The 15,452-nt window shown below is 42.9% G+C and overlaps 1 protein-coding gene across 6 annotated transcripts in view; it reads left to right on the top strand.

Moving 5' to 3' along the window:
* Positions 1-15,452, top strand: part of SIDT2 (SID1 transmembrane family member 2) — a 107,324-nt gene that overhangs the window by 26,541 nt on the left and 65,331 nt on the right. For 5 of the 6 annotated variants that reach the window (XM_040327661.1, XM_040327659.1, XM_040327660.1 and 2 more), the window contains exons 3-6: positions 447-568; positions 2,082-2,246; positions 2,334-2,379; positions 13,740-13,841. In XM_040327661.1, the coding sequence (XP_040183595.1) occupies positions 447-568; positions 2,082-2,246; positions 2,334-2,379; positions 13,740-13,841 (435 nt within the window). Of the gene's footprint in view, positions 1-446; positions 569-2,081; positions 2,247-2,333; positions 2,380-13,396; positions 13,465-13,739; positions 13,842-15,452 lie in introns of those variants that run through there. The other variant, XM_040327662.1, reaches the window with a different exon arrangement.

Here is a 15,452-nt window from a genome sequence, read left to right as displayed (position 1 = left end):
TTTTTCTATTGTTTTTTTTGTTTTTTTCCTTTTAATGTGTAAAGCCTTATGCACACGTGGCGGTTTGGCCCGTGTGCGTCAAATCCCAGCAATTTGCGCCTGTCAAAATTGACAACACCTTGAAATATGTGGCGGCTGGACACACATATAGAATGTCACATATCGGGTTTTCCCTAGAAAAGTAATAGAGGGGAAATCTTCCAATAGTTCTAGTGACCTGGCCTTCCCCCAAGGAATTCCCTTCATTTGCAGGCTTTTCCTCTCACTTCCTGTTTGGCTATGGGACAGGAAGTAAAGGGAATAGAACAAAAAAATCTGACTGGGGTTATAACCCTTCCTTGCTCTATAAAGTGTTGTCTATAGTTCTCCATTTGAAAGATATTTTTGTAGATTTTCTTTTACCTATTATTTATATAGTGCCTCGCATTGTCTTTATTCTTGCTTAGACTGAAGGGGTCAGAGTGTCTGTTAAAGTGCTGTCGGATCAGAAGGGAACACCATTGCTTTTTGGCGTCCGGCAGAAGGAGGCCGTTGTGTCTTTCCAAGTACCTCTTACCCTCAGGGGACTGTAAGTAAAGATTTTTATTTCCTTTAAATAAACGCACACATTTGAAATGATTTAGGGCCCGTTCACACTGAGGCGCAGTGACGTCGGCAGTAAAGCGCTGCTAGTTTTAGCATCGCTTTATCGTCGTTTTTAGAGGAGCTTTTCGGCCCCGCTGGCGGCTGAATAAAGGGTTAAAAATGCCGCTACCACGGTGCTTTACTGGAGCTTTGGCGGGGCTGCCCATTGATTTCAATGGGAAGGGGCACTTAAGTAGCCGTGTACAACACTGCACCTAAAGCGCCTCAAAGATGCTGCTTGCGGGACTTTTTTTCCCAGTCCTGTAAGCACACGGCTCCAGTGTGAAAGCACTCGGGTTTTCACACTGGAGTGACAGGAGAGGCACTTTGCAGGCGCTATTTTTAGCGCTATAGCACCTGTAAAGTGCCTCAGTGTGAAAGTAGCCTTAAAGGGGTTGTAAAGGTTTGTTTTTTATCTTCTAAATTGGTTCCTTTAAGCTAGTGCATTGTTGGTTCACCTACCTTTTTTTCCTTTTGATTTCCCTTCTAAATGTTTTTTTTCTTTGTTTTCTTTGTCTGAATTTCTCACTTCCTGTTCCTCCTCAGTAAGCAGTTCTGGCTGACTAAACACCGCTCGGATGATGGTGTGAAGTTTACTGAGGAGAAACAGGAAGTGAGAAATTCAGACAAAGAAAAAAAACATTTAGAAGGGAAATGGAAGGAAAAGGTAAGTGAACCAACAATGCACTAGCTTAAAGGAATATATTTAGAAAATAAAAAACAAACCTTTACAACCCCTTTAAGGTACCTCCAAATCTAAAAGGCTAAACTAAATTGTAAATTGTAAATCTGTAATATTTTTCGATCCCCCTGTTTTCAATACAATCATGCCTGATCTTGCCAACAAGTCCACGTGCAGGTCCTTTCCTAGGGTGACAACGATTTCTCAGTTCTACTGCAGAGTTGTCACCCTTTTATTGCTCACTCCTGAGCTGCACTATCTTTTGCAGTAATGTGCCACTCCAGAAAATGTGAACCTTCAGCCACCCATGTAGTGTGCGCACACCTGAAGGAATCTCAAATAATAGCCTAGAGCAGGGGTAGGCCACCCAGGCACTCCAGCTGTGGTGGAACCACAAATCCCATCATGCCTCTGCCTTTAGGAGTCATGCCTGTGATTGTCATGGCCTAGAGGATGTGGACAAAGTTAGGTGAATATTGTATATTTTGCACAAAAAGGTGTTTTTAGATTTAGGTTTTTGGCAGTATAGCTCTTCCCGCTTTCCAGATGTGTAAAAGCTGCAAGTCTGAAGGTTGCCTTTGTGTTTGCTTAGAGATTGCAAATGCCTAAAGTATAAAATCTGTTCTGATCAGCCATAATCTTCTAAATTTTTGAATAAGGTCGGCATATCTTCATTTTCTGTCTGTCCCTTTTCCATGAATTTCTCATGCTTTATTAACCTATACATTCGTCTGTAAACACACCTATATATACAGATTGCTATGTATTTTCTCAGATTTCAGCGTAATTACCAATACCGAGATGTTGGCCGCACATTGTGCCAACCACCAACCAGGGCAGAGTCAGAGACGGAGTCCTTCTATGTGGATGTTTCCACCCTCTCGGAGAAAAACACCACGTACCTTCTACGTGTCACTCATGTGGAGAATTTTGTACTGCGGTGAGAAGCAATATATTGTGTTTCTGTATGTGTGTATAATGATATGTCTCTGCCAGAGTGAAATTCATGGGATCTTTGTTTTTGTAGGACAAAAGAACGGTTCAGTTTTAATGCAACTCCTGCTCAGCCTCAGGTATAATGTGTAAAAGGTGGCAAGTATATGTTGTGTGTCTGTTCTAGACAAGAGTTATGTGTTTGCAGTTGCTGTTCTGTTTGTTTTAATATTGAACTTTTAATGGTCGTCTTTACACAGTGTAGAAGGTACATAGTCTAAAAGGCAAATATTTGTCAGCTACACGATTAATGTTTCCCACACTTTGCTCTATTTTATTAAAGGCGATGACGATCGTCATCATAAATTTGCAGAAAAATGGAGATTACCCATTGAGGAATATAAACACACTGGTTCAGGTTTTACCCAGGAGCTATGTTCATACATGGAAAGTGTATTAAAGTGTATGTAAAACCAGTTTTTTATTATTGGATAAAGTGGAAGGGGGCTAGGATCTCTATCTGGTCTTTTATTACTCTGAGATTCACTCAGATATTTGTCCCAGTATAGAAATTGATCAGAAATCCAAAATGTTTGCGTTGTCTTTTTATTAAACTCTTAAGTATCTTCCTGATTAGAAGTTAAAATAACCGATCTGTAGTTACTTGGTAAAGACTTTGATCTTTGACTTTTTTTAAGGCACCACATTGGCCTTATACCAATCTATTGGAAAAATCTCATCAGAGAGAAGATGCAATCCAAAGTGCCACTTAACCACTTAAGGACCGCCTCCTGCACATTTACGTCGGCAGAATGGCACGGCTGGGCACATGCACGTACAGGTACGTGCTGTGCTATTGTCCAGTCGCGGGCCCGCAACCCGGTCCGAAGCTCTGGGACCTGCGAACCCGATTGCCGCTGGAGTTCCGCGATCGATCCCCGGAGCTGAAGAACGGGGAGAGCCGTGTGTAAACACGGCTTCCCCGTTGTTAACTGTGGCGGCGTCATCGGTCAATGACTCCTGGGAGCAATGACAAAAGCTCCCAGGAGACAGTGCGGGTAAGGGAAATGACGCAATACCCGCAGACTACCCACAGTTAACATAGACGGGAAGGAGCGTGACAGATGAAGATAGGACAGGTACTGTCACAAAAAAATAAATAAAATAAAATTCAGTTTCTTCCTTCATTCGAGGCTGCAATGTAATTAAGCTCAAGTGTTAAAATAGGGTGGAGCTCCGCTTTAAATGAGCCACAGGGCTCTAGCAATGAAGAAGTACATCAGGGGCACCCAACCTTTTGAAGAGCGAGGGCCACTTAAGCAACTTGGTAACAGGTCGCGGACCACAATGAGCGGAGGTGAGAGGTGAATGGAGGGTCCAATTGGGTCAGACTGATCATGTTAAAGGGGCCTAATGGCTCGTACACACATCGTACGAAAAATGACGTCCGAGGAAGAATCGTACGATAATCGGATCGTTGGTACAGGGTTTCCGTGAGCCAATCATGACCGTTCATCCGATTTATTATTTTATGGGACATGCAAAAAAAAAATCTTCGTACGATACCAGATCGTACAATTTCCGTTTAGTCAGTGCAGTTGTCGTCTGAAAATGCAACTCAAATACATTAGAACACATGACATCACTTCCGATTTTTTATTTATTTTTTGTTTTTCTGTCGTACGAGAATTTTTGTGACTTTAGTAACCTATTTAGTTTCTGCTTGCGAATAGTAAACGAAAAAAGTCGGACGATCTGTCGTCCGATTTTCGGATCATGTGTACGTGGCATAAGTCTACTTTTTACACTGATGGTCTGCAGTCTTACCCACACCATGGGTGTAGCACAGTGCACATGTGGCTTTCCTGTGGGTTAGCTGTACTTTGAGATAGAATTCTATTATATTCTGCAGGTGTGATGCACGTTCTGAAAGCTCACCACACTCACAGGTTTAACCAGAAGTCTATGGGTCAGTGCAGGTAAGCCGCAGGTGCACTGCACTACACCTGCGGATCAGTTTGAAAGCAGCCCAGTAACCACTGCAGAACAGATATGTCCATATATACACTGTGATTTTAGTAATAAACCTGCTGTCCCATGCAGGTATCACTCATCACTCCGCCTATGACAGGAGCGGCGCTATACAGGAAGCATTGGCTTATGCGGCTCTGCTCCACAGCCGCTTGCTTTCTCTACCGCTGGCTTCTTTCACACAATCTGGGCTTGCCAGTCCACCATCCAAGACCAGGAGGCCACATCGGAGGGCCCCTGGTTGGGCACCCCTGGAGTACATAGTCATAAATGAAAAAAAATTATATAAAAAATTATATAAAGTTTATTGATGAACAACAATTCATATCAAAAACACTCAAAGAAAAATAAATTAATAAACCTTCCACCATTATAAAATAAAGACAACGTTGTCTATGAATTAAAAACATCAAAACACCACTCAGACAGCATACACATACATGCTAGAAAATTAATTTTGAGATAATCCAACAGAATTTAAATGAAAATCGCATTCAAACTGTGATGCTGGTAATGTTTAAATCAAACAGGGGGAAAATGAAGAGAGTTCTCTGATGGCTGATGAAAGCGGTGTATCCAGATGAATCAATCTGATCAGAGCACCTCACAAGCAGAATGACACCCCTTGTAGATCAAACAAAGAATCTGTTACAGCCGCTGTACGGCAAAGCATGTGAAAGCATGGAGCCAATGGCTGGCACAGGTGTATGACAGAAACTTGATCTCCAGTAATGAGCACTGAAGCTAATGAAAAAAGGCAAATGAGAAACAAAAGCAGTCATGCATATTTATCTATTCCTTGTGGGAGAAAGAAAAGTCTCCAAACATTTCAGGTAACTTGCAAGGTGGCCCCAGCTTCTCAAAGTGTTAAGCCTTGTAAACAGGCGATTAAGCAAATGCTTTGCCGGGTTGGTTGGCTTCAGTGCTAGATGTGTAACTCAGCCCTGGAGTAGGGGTTTAGGTAATTCAGTAATGAAGAGATCTTCTTTCCAAACTGTGTGGATAATTGCTTTCCTTAATCATAGCATAACTTCATGCCAAACCCAGGGGCAGCAAATGATGGCGAAGCTGCAGCGATTCAATGTCTCACTTATGAACTGCGTGCACTAAACCGCTGAACTGTCCAAGCTACAGTGGAGGCAGGCAGGAGCGTGGAGTGGTGTCAGGCGTGTGAGGACATGTGTCTACATGTTTCGCTAGGGATTCTAGCTTCATCAGGACAGGCGCTCTTTGTAGCGCAAAAAGCCTGAAAAGCACCCCAGTGTGAATGAATAGAAACATTTAAGAGGAGTTAATTAGTCCAAGAACACCTGAAGATTTAACTCCTTGTTTAACCCTTTAGGCATCAGTGAATTTAACCTATATATCCAGAATTGCTTTTAAGAAGCACTTTGTCAGTCACCTCTTCTGGCACTTATCTTTAAATGCATAAATCCCCTTAACTAGTAACCCATCGGGTTTTGACTGGCGATACAAAAGAAAATGTTGTGCCAAGGTGCTTTCAGGTTCCTTATTGGCCTGCTATTAATCCAGTGGTACTGAGCCAGGTAATAAAGAGTCTCTCAAAATTTGAAACAATGGTTCAGATATTGCGGAGCTTAGCTCTGTGAGAACCCAGTTTTCGCAGATGACAACAAGCTATGCAGTGGACAAGCCAATCTCAAGGCACTGTTTAATTGGGCAACTATGTGGCAGATGAGGTTTAATGCTGAAAGCTGTAAGGTTATGCACTTAGGGGGCTAATAATATGCATGCATCATTCATACCAAGAGGAGGAGTACAACTGGGAGAATCAATGAGTGGACAAGGATCTGGGTGTTCTGGTAGATCATAAGCTTACTAACAGCATGTAATGCCAAGCTGCGGTTTCCAAAAACGAGCCCTTTTTTGTATTTAACCACTTGCCAACAAGCCACCAATATTATACTGCGGCAGGTGCGCCCGCACACCTCTGAGACAGCTGACACCTTTCCCAGTGTTTCTTCCGGTTTCGCAGGCTCAGCCACTGTGAGTGGAGCTGCTATGACATAGCACATGCGCATGCGTGCAGGAGCTGCTGTTTAAGGCACGGGCTCTGAAGATCCGGCATGGTAAGCCGGACCTTCAGAGTGCATGTGCCGATGATGTCAAGTTTAGGAGATATTTACAGTACCTACAGGTAAGCCTTATTATAGGCTTACCTTTTTAGGTACAAGTCAAAAAAAAACGAGAGAGATCATTTTGCCCCTGTACGAATCATTAGTAAGACCTTATCTGGAATATGCAGTTCAGTTTTGGGCATTCGTTCACAAAAAGGTTATCAGGGAATTTGAAAAAGTACAGAGAAGGATAACCAAACTGATAAGAGGCATAGAGGAGCTCAGCTATGAGGAAAGATTAGAGGATCTGAATTTATTCTCTCTTGAAAAGAGGTGATTAAGGGGGGATATGATCATAATGTACAAATATATAAGGGGTCCATATAGTGAACTTGGTGTTGAGTTATTGAGTTAATCACAGAGGAGGGGGGGGGCGGCTCTTTACATCTAGAAAAAAAGAGATTTAATCTCTAAATATGGAAAGGCTTCTTCACAGTAATGCCGTGTACACACGGTCAGAATTTCCGACAACAAATGTTCCATGTGAGCTTGTTGTCGGAAAATCCAACCGTGTGTAGGCTCCATCGGACATTTTGCTGTTGCAATTTCCAACAACCAATGTTTGAGAACTGGTTCTCAATTTTTACAACAGCAAAAGTTCTTGTTGGAAATTCCGATCGTCTGTAGCCAATTCCAACGCAGAAAAAGCCTACGCATGCTCGGAATCAATTCGACGCATGCAACTTAACAAAAAAAAAATATATACCCATTTCAATTATTTATTTTTACCAGTGAAACCAATATAACATCTCAACATTCACAAATATACATTTCTGACATTCAAAAACAAAACAAAAACAAATCAGTGACCAATATAGCCACCTTTCTTTGCAAGGACACTCAAAAGCCTGCCATCCATGGATTCTGTCAGTGTTTTGATCTGTTCACCATCAACATTGCGTGCAGCAGCAACCACAGCCTCCCAGACACTGTTCAGAGAGGTGTACTGTTTTCCCTCCTTGTAAATCTCACATTTGATGATGGACCACAGGTTCTCAATGGGGTTCAGATCAGGTGAACAAGGAGGCCATGTCATTAGTTTTTCTTCTTTTATACCCTTTCTTGCCAGCCACGCTGTGGAGTACTTGGACGCGTGTGATGGAGCATTGTCCTGCATGAAAATCATGTTTTTCTTGAAGGATGCAGACTTCTTCCTGTACCACTGCTTAAAGGAGGTGACTTCCAGAAACTGTCAGTAGGACTGGGAGTTGAGCTTGACTCCATCCTCAACCCGAAAAGGCCCCACAAGCTCATCTTTGATGATACCAGCCCACCTTGCTGGCGTCTGAGTCGGACTGGAGCTCTCTGCCCTTTACCAATCCAGCCACGGGCCCATCCATCTGGCCCATCAAGACTCACTCTCATTTCAGCAGTCCATAAAACCTTAGAAAAATCATTGAGATATTTCTTGGCACAGTCTTGACGTTTCAGCTTGTGTGTCTTGTTCAGTGGTCGTCGTCTTTCAGCCTTTCTTACCTTGGCCATGTCTCTGAGTATTGCACAACTTGTGCTTTTGGGCACTCCAGTGATGTTGCAGCTCTGAAATATGGCCAAACTGGTGGCAAGTGGCATCTTGGCAGCTGCACGCTTGACTTTTCTCAGTTCATGGGCAGTTATTTTGCGCCTTGGTTTTTCCACAAGCTTCTTGCGACCCTGTTGACTATTTTGAATGAAACGCTTGATTGTTCGATGATCACGCTTCAGAAGCTTTGCAATTTTTAGAGTGCTGCATCCCTCTGCAAGATATCTCACTATTTTTGACTTTTCTGAGCCTGTCAAGTCCTTCTTTTGACCCATTTTGCCAAAGGAAAGGAAGTTGACTAATAATTATGCACACCTGATATAGGGTGTTGATGTCATTAGACCACACACCTTCTCATTACAGAGATGCACATCACCTAATATGCTTAATTGGTAGTAGGCTTTCGAGCCTATACAGCTTGGAGTAAGACAACATGCATAAAGAGGATGATGTGGTCAAAATACTCATTTGCCTAATAATTCTGCACTCCCTGTATACCTCTGTTCCAAATTGTTATTCCATCTAGCTTTCTCATCCATAGTGACTGCTGCAAAATGAAACTGCCACAAACATTTAATTTTCTTTGGATAGAATAAGGAAGATCTACAATTTTTATACTTTTTTTTTTTTTTTTTTTTTTTTACTCCCTATGGGACCAAGTGCATATAGCATTTGGTCTTGTTTGAATCCGTCCCTTCATTTCTAAGCAGCATGATCAGGCAGGTTTTCCGCCCCCGTTTGATAACACTGCTCCAAAGGAAAGGGACATGTGATTGGCAGCTCTGGTGTCCGGCAGCAGTGGTTGCCTTTCACAAAAATAGATCACTCAGCTGACAGTGCTGTGTGTCTATCAGGGATGCTTTTACACATACACCGCTCGGCCCATGAATGACACAGCACTGCAGGCCTGTGTGAGCTTTCAGTTTTATGAATGAGTGATCAACCTTGTCGGGCTGTGCTATACACAGGTACAAGCAGCCATGATAGACACACAGAGAGCCAGACATCTGAGTGATCTTTCACTTCTATTGAGTGAGCAGCGCTGCTTGTTCTTTCATTGTTTTCATTTTGTTTTTCTTTCAGAATAGTAAAAAAAATAATCAGAGTTGCAGCTCTGTATAATGTAACTGCAGGCTTGTACACACAGGGGCAAATACTTTACAATGAGCCAAACTCTGAATGATCTTTTACTATTCTGAATGAACAAGCAGCATGGATTGACTCAGTTTAGAGGGGTGCGGTACTCTGTGCTGACTGTGCCTCCCACACAAGACGCCCATAATTAGGGCTTTAAATGGGGATGGAGCAGCCAACAGATGTTTTTAGGGGACACAGATCAGAACAGGACCAAGTGCTGTATGCAGGTGTTCCCCTGAGGAGTTAAATACATAAAAAAAATATATAGTTCTCCTTTCAGGTCACCATACATGTTACAATCTATGCAATCTCCCAACTATAAAATTGCTACAGTAAGTCCTCCATATTACATAATTGTGATCCCATAAATAAGTTGTACAAACATTGTACAGTTGGTTAACGTGTATGGTGACTGTTAGGCATGCAAAAACCTGACAGAAGTTCTTTCTCCTTCTGTGGTGGTCACATGGGAGATGAGGGATAGTTGAAAACCAGATAAATTAATGGACTGTTTCTTAGCAGCACAGACATTGGTTGAAATCAGAATAAGAGTTTGCAGTACTCTGTCCAAATATTCCAAGAAATGGGATAGCTTGGGAGAGAAATCCAGAGAGTACTGTGAATGCGGTTAAGATTCTGACCTGTTTAGCTGCCCAAACTGTAGAGCAATTTGTCCTCCATGTTCACAGCAGGAACACTACAGAAGTCTTCCCCAAGTCATTATGTCAGTAGGTCATATTACCCTGCTCCCCCTCCACGCAGTTACTCAGTAGCTTTCCAGCATTCCAATCTCTAATGTAAAAACATAGCAGATACTGTTGGAGGGGAGCTGGGCTGCTAAGAGAATGACTTGAGGGACTTTAGTGCTCCTGTTGTTGTGAATTTTGAGGATAAATTGCGCCATAGTGCCTGCAGTTACGGAGGTAAGTGGGAGGTTGTTTTTAATTTGCTCCTTGTAAAATATATATGTAAATATTTGAATGCCCATAGCCTGGCAACAGTTGAAATTTAATTTGACAATATATTTCATATAGCAGTTCCATACCTGGTATGTTTATATACACAGCTAGCTGCTAGCATCACAATGCTGTGATCATGTGATGCAACTTGGATGCTACTTGGATGTGGTTAGCATGTTCTATGGGGCCAGTATAATGCTAGAATTGCATCAAAGTAGCACGGGAGCTTTTTCTAAAATTGAGCTGCACTACATTGATGTAAACGGGCACCATTTAAAACCATGTGATTTTCCTTTTGTGCCACCATTAAATTAAGTTAGATTGGTTTGCTATGCCTGCATATCAAAGTTTTTGGCACTAAGCTGCCATGTATTCAAATATAGACACCTTGGTGCTGTAATGAAACCTATATTCCCTTAGAACAAAAATGTAGAAATGTTAAGTGCCCAATGCTATAGTCCATGTACCCAGTGGCGTAATTATCAGGTGGGGGGGGGGGGGGTCAGCGGGGTTGCTATTCACACGGCTCTGAACGGAGAACGTGTCACACATGGAACGGTAGCACAGACACCGGCATTGACTTTATATTTCCCCCTCCATTCGTCCTCTCTCAGGATGACAGAGGACACAGCTGACCGACCCCTCCCCTCTCTTGTGTGTGCTCCGCGGGCAGTCAAGTGTAAAGCCAACAAGCTCACATTTCCCGCTGAGCACACACAGGAGAGGGGAGGGGGGAGAAGGGCAGAGCAGTCAGATCATCTGTGTCCTCTGTCATCCCGTGTGATAGAGGACGGACAGAGAGGAAAATAGAATGTCAATGCCGGTGTCTCTGTGCTACTGTTCCATAAGACATACTCTCCGATCAGAGCCGTGTGAATAGCAGCCCCGCTGAGCCCCCCGACAGCGACTGAGCATTCCGTCACTGCAAGTCGGCACTGATCGTCGTCACTGATGGGAGGCACTTGTGGTCACTGATGGGAGGCACTTGTGGTCACTGATGGGAGGCACTAATGAGCACAGCTAGGCCACATTGATGAGAACTGATAGGAGGCACTAATTTGCGCTGATAGGCTGCACTAATAGGTGGCATTGATGGGCAATGATAGGTGGCACTGATGGTCACTGAGGAACACTGATAGGCAGAACTCGGGCAGTAAAGGTGGCATTATTGAGCACTGATGGGTAACACTTTTGTAGGCGGCATTCATGAGCACTGATAGGCAGCATTGATGGGCACTAATAGGTGGCATTGATGAGCATTGATAGATGGCACTGATGATTGGGTCACTGATTATCAGTGTAAACAATTTACTGTCGTTCTTGACAGTAAATGGCAGTCTTTTCCGAACATAGACTCTGCGTGGGAGGAAAGGGCTGCAGATAACCAGCAATGTGTTTACATGTGATCAGCTGATCACGTGGTAAAGGGCCACTGTGATTGCACTGGATGCATGTCCCAGGGGTCATGCGGGAAGCACGGTTTTGGGAGGATGTCCATGGACACCCTCCCAAAATTGTTAGCCCGGGGGCTTGGATGGTAGGGGGGCCCATCTTGGTTTCTTGCACCAGGGCCCTGAAGGTTCTATTTTATACCTCTGCATGTGCCCATCAAGATTTACTAGGAGACAATCCTCTTCAATAACAACTCCAGGAGATCTTTCTTCACATACAGCGGGTAAAAGAAGTATTGAACACGTCACCATTTTTAACGGTACTATTGACATGAAATTTTCACCACATGTCGGCGCGCGCCCCCTAGCGGCCGCGATGCACAGGATGTCATATGACGTCCACTCTGAAGGACGGATAGTTCCTGCCGACGTCATAATATTATGGCTCGGTAGGGAACAGGTTAAAGACTGCTTGTGAGGAAGAATGGGCCAAAATCACACCTGAGCAATGCATGCGACTAGTTTCTCCATACAGAGGCGTCTTGAAGCTGTCATTACCAACAAAGAATTTTGAACAAAGTATTAAATACATTTCAGTTATCCCATTCAATACTTTTTCCCTGTGTCATGCCATTTTATTACACATAGCTTAATTTCTGAACTTATTTGTTTTGGTTTCGTTGTATGTATGGATAGCACCTTTAGAAACATATTTACTTAGAAAAATGGTGACATGTTCAATACTTATTTCACTCGCTGTATACTGTAATTCTGCTATACTACAGTCAGACCTTTTAAAATAAGCACTTGAAAATGCCTGTATGTATGCTTCACACTTTGTAGATTTCCCTGGGTATTCCAAAGACCTGGATACTCAAATATGAAAATAAAGACCTCAAAAACTGAAATTGTACTTGGCCCTGCCTTCAACTGCCCCTTACTGTTGGTCAATCACTATAGTTGACATCCTTCCAAGCCATTAATGAGGTGTGATAGATGGGCTTCAGTTCCTGAAGTTTCTCTTTGTGTTCGAGAGCTCTGTGGGGCTCATATGGTGTTCGGCAAGGTATGTGATCATACATGTAGGTATCTTCTTCCTACAGTTTAATGATGGAATGTGTAAGGCCTCGTACACACGACCGGACATGTCTGCTGAAACTGGTCCGCGGACCAGTTTCCGCGGACATGTTCGGTCGTCTGTACGGCCGACCGGACAATTTTCCGGCGGATCGGACAGGTTTCCAGCGGAAAAATGTTTCTTAGAATGCTAAGAAACATGTCCGCTGGAAGCCTGTCCGTTGGACATGTTCGGTCGTCTGTACGACTCACCGGACATGTCCGCTCGGCCGAAAGCCCTCGCATGCGTTGAAGTGATTCGACGCATGCGTGGAAGCATTGACCTTCCAGGGTCGCGCACGTCGTCGTGGCCACGTCACCGCGTTCGCTGTCCGCGGGAAATTTGGTCTGATGGTGTGTACAGCCATCAGACCAAAATCCGCCAGCGGACATATCCGATGAAAACGGTCCGTTGTGTGTACGAGGCCCAAGAGGAACCCTACCGTTTGTAAACCATACAGTGTTTTGCCTTTGCAGATCCCCTGGTGCCTCTATAAAATATTATACTTTTGAGCCAGCATGGTAAACCTTGGGTTACTTCTTTTTAAAGAAGTAACCCAAACTCTGATGAGAGAAGCCTATTGGTTGTCATTGACTCTTCTTGGACAGCCCAGTCTGACATTTTATTACAACAAATTGTGCCTTAAAACAAGCAGTTTTGTTGTGCAGTCTCTTTAGCTAAGCCACGGGGCTGTCGGAATCCTGTGGTATGTGTTGCATGTTAAGTAGCAAATAAAATCGACCCAAAACGGATCTAGTTTACTTTTAAACCTCCAGATTAAAAACAATAGTAGTATTACTTTTGCTTATTTTAAGAATCAATACTATTGATTTATTTAAAGCTTTAATTTATGTCAATGCAGGTGCCTGGCCTTGATGATTCCAAGTCTGTAGCATCTCTCACCACAGTCAGCCTAACTTGTAAATAAAGGTGATTAATCTTTGAATAGCAGTGTATTGAGGTTTATGATTAACTTTCTGCAATATAGAAACATGTAAGTATATAGATAGCCTATGTTTTCCAGCTCAGTGGCATATAGCATATTGAGGCTCTTGAACTAGAACAAATGTGTTTGGTCCCCTTCAAAATAAACATTGAACACCGTATACATTATGAGAGCTTTCAGTTTTTCATGTTTTCATGTAAAAAGTCTTATTTTATTTTTTTTTGCTGTTCCTCACCCCTTTACTTTGGCTTCTTTGCAGTATTTTAAATACGTGTTTCCTGCGGATGTGGACTCTGTGATTGTAAAGGTTTCTTCTCCGACTGCCTTCCCCTGTTCTGTCATCTCAGTTCAAGATATTCTGGTGGGTACAAACGACAACAAGCGGTTTGGTTGAGAGCATATTAGATAATTATTTAAAAAGAAAGGTGTCCTTGGATCAATATGACCCAGAACAATTTGTCCTAAGAGAAATATGTAGGGCTGCAATTGTTAACCACTTTTTGAAAAATGCTAGATGCCTGACTGCCACGCTAATCCTATGAGTCATTAGGGCTGAACAAGTATACAGCTTAGCAGTTCTGACTTTAATTGCTTTAAAACTTGTCCCAGAAAAGGTCAATCAGAAAGTATAGAATCCATAGGTTTTCTGTCACTCGGACAGCTGCAGTCTATGTATTTCTGTTGCCATTGGCCTCTTGTAAAGAGAACTTGTCACAACTGAGTTAATACAGTATGCTATATGTTAAATAATAGAGCAAACTTTATATTTAAACTCCTATTTAGGTTTATCTGTTAGCTTTAGCTTATTGACAGTCAAAGTCATTTTTAGATTTTCCACACTTTTCAAATTCTTAGAAGAACTGAGCCTTGTAGGTGATTATATGCCTCTATAATCTGCCTCTTTCCTGATACAGATTTCCCCCTCTGAGGACAGAAGTTTTTCTATACTTTTGCTCGAAGGCCTGATATGGCTATAGAGAGGTCCTAACTTACATTGTGATAACGGTAAACCTTTTGCTGTTGGACCACATTTTTTAGTGCCACACTGCCTTTATTTTTGAAGGCCAAGTATGCACCTTATGCCTCGTACACGCGATTGGTTTTCCCAACGGGAAAACTGCCATGTTTGCTTTTGGTTGGGAAAACCGGCCGTGTGTATGCTCCATAGCAGTTTTCCCGACAGGAAAACTGCGAGCAAAGAAATTAGAACTTGTTCTCTTTTTTTCCCGCCGCGATTCTCTGCGTTTTTATGCTCGGCAGTTTTCCTTTGGGAAACAATGCAGTGAAGCATACACATGGCCGGTTTTCCCGACCAAAGCTGTCATGGCAGTTTTCCTGTCGGGAAAACCGGCCATGTGTACACGGGAAAAGCAACCAAGCAGGTTCTCGGTTTTCCGGACTTTTGACCACCAGGAAAACCGATCTTGTGTACGAGGCATTATACACCGCCTCTCTATACTTTTTTAAAGTCATATAATAGGCATTTATTTTTTCCTGAAATAAAGAATGCTTGCTCTTTGCAGCGATTTTTAAAGAAATTTTACAGAGTGGTCCCTTTTTCTTTTCTTTAGTGTTTTCTTGTTGGCTCTCTCTGCATCTTCTTCCTGTGCATGCTCCCAAGCCAGGCTATGTGTGTCCATATACACACACAGCTGCTCAGCCACACCCTCTGTTCCTTTCTTCACAGGGTTTGACTGACAGCAGCAGGAGCCTTTTGATTTCTGCTGCTGCCAGTGAAGCCTGTGAATTCAGGAGGACTTTGTCAGCTGTCCCTCCTCTCCCCCGAAGCTCTTGCAGGGAGCCGATCACGTAACTTGCCTAGAGCACCACAGAAAATAAGTATATGCATCTTCCTTCTACAGGGTAGTTAGGATAGGTGTTAGGCAGGCAAGACATGATTAATTTTTATTTTTCAGTTTAACCAGCAGGTTGAATAAAAAAAAATCTTCCATCCACTCATTCGATGTGCTGG

The sequence above is a fragment of the Rana temporaria genome, chromosome 10 (genome assembly GCF_905171775.1).
Source record: "Rana temporaria chromosome 10, aRanTem1.1, whole genome shotgun sequence".
NCBI classification, from domain to species: Eukaryota; Metazoa; Chordata; class Amphibia; order Anura; family Ranidae; genus Rana; species Rana temporaria.
The sequence above is the reverse complement of the archived record's forward strand: the minus strand, read 5'-3'. Positions and strand labels throughout refer to the sequence as shown.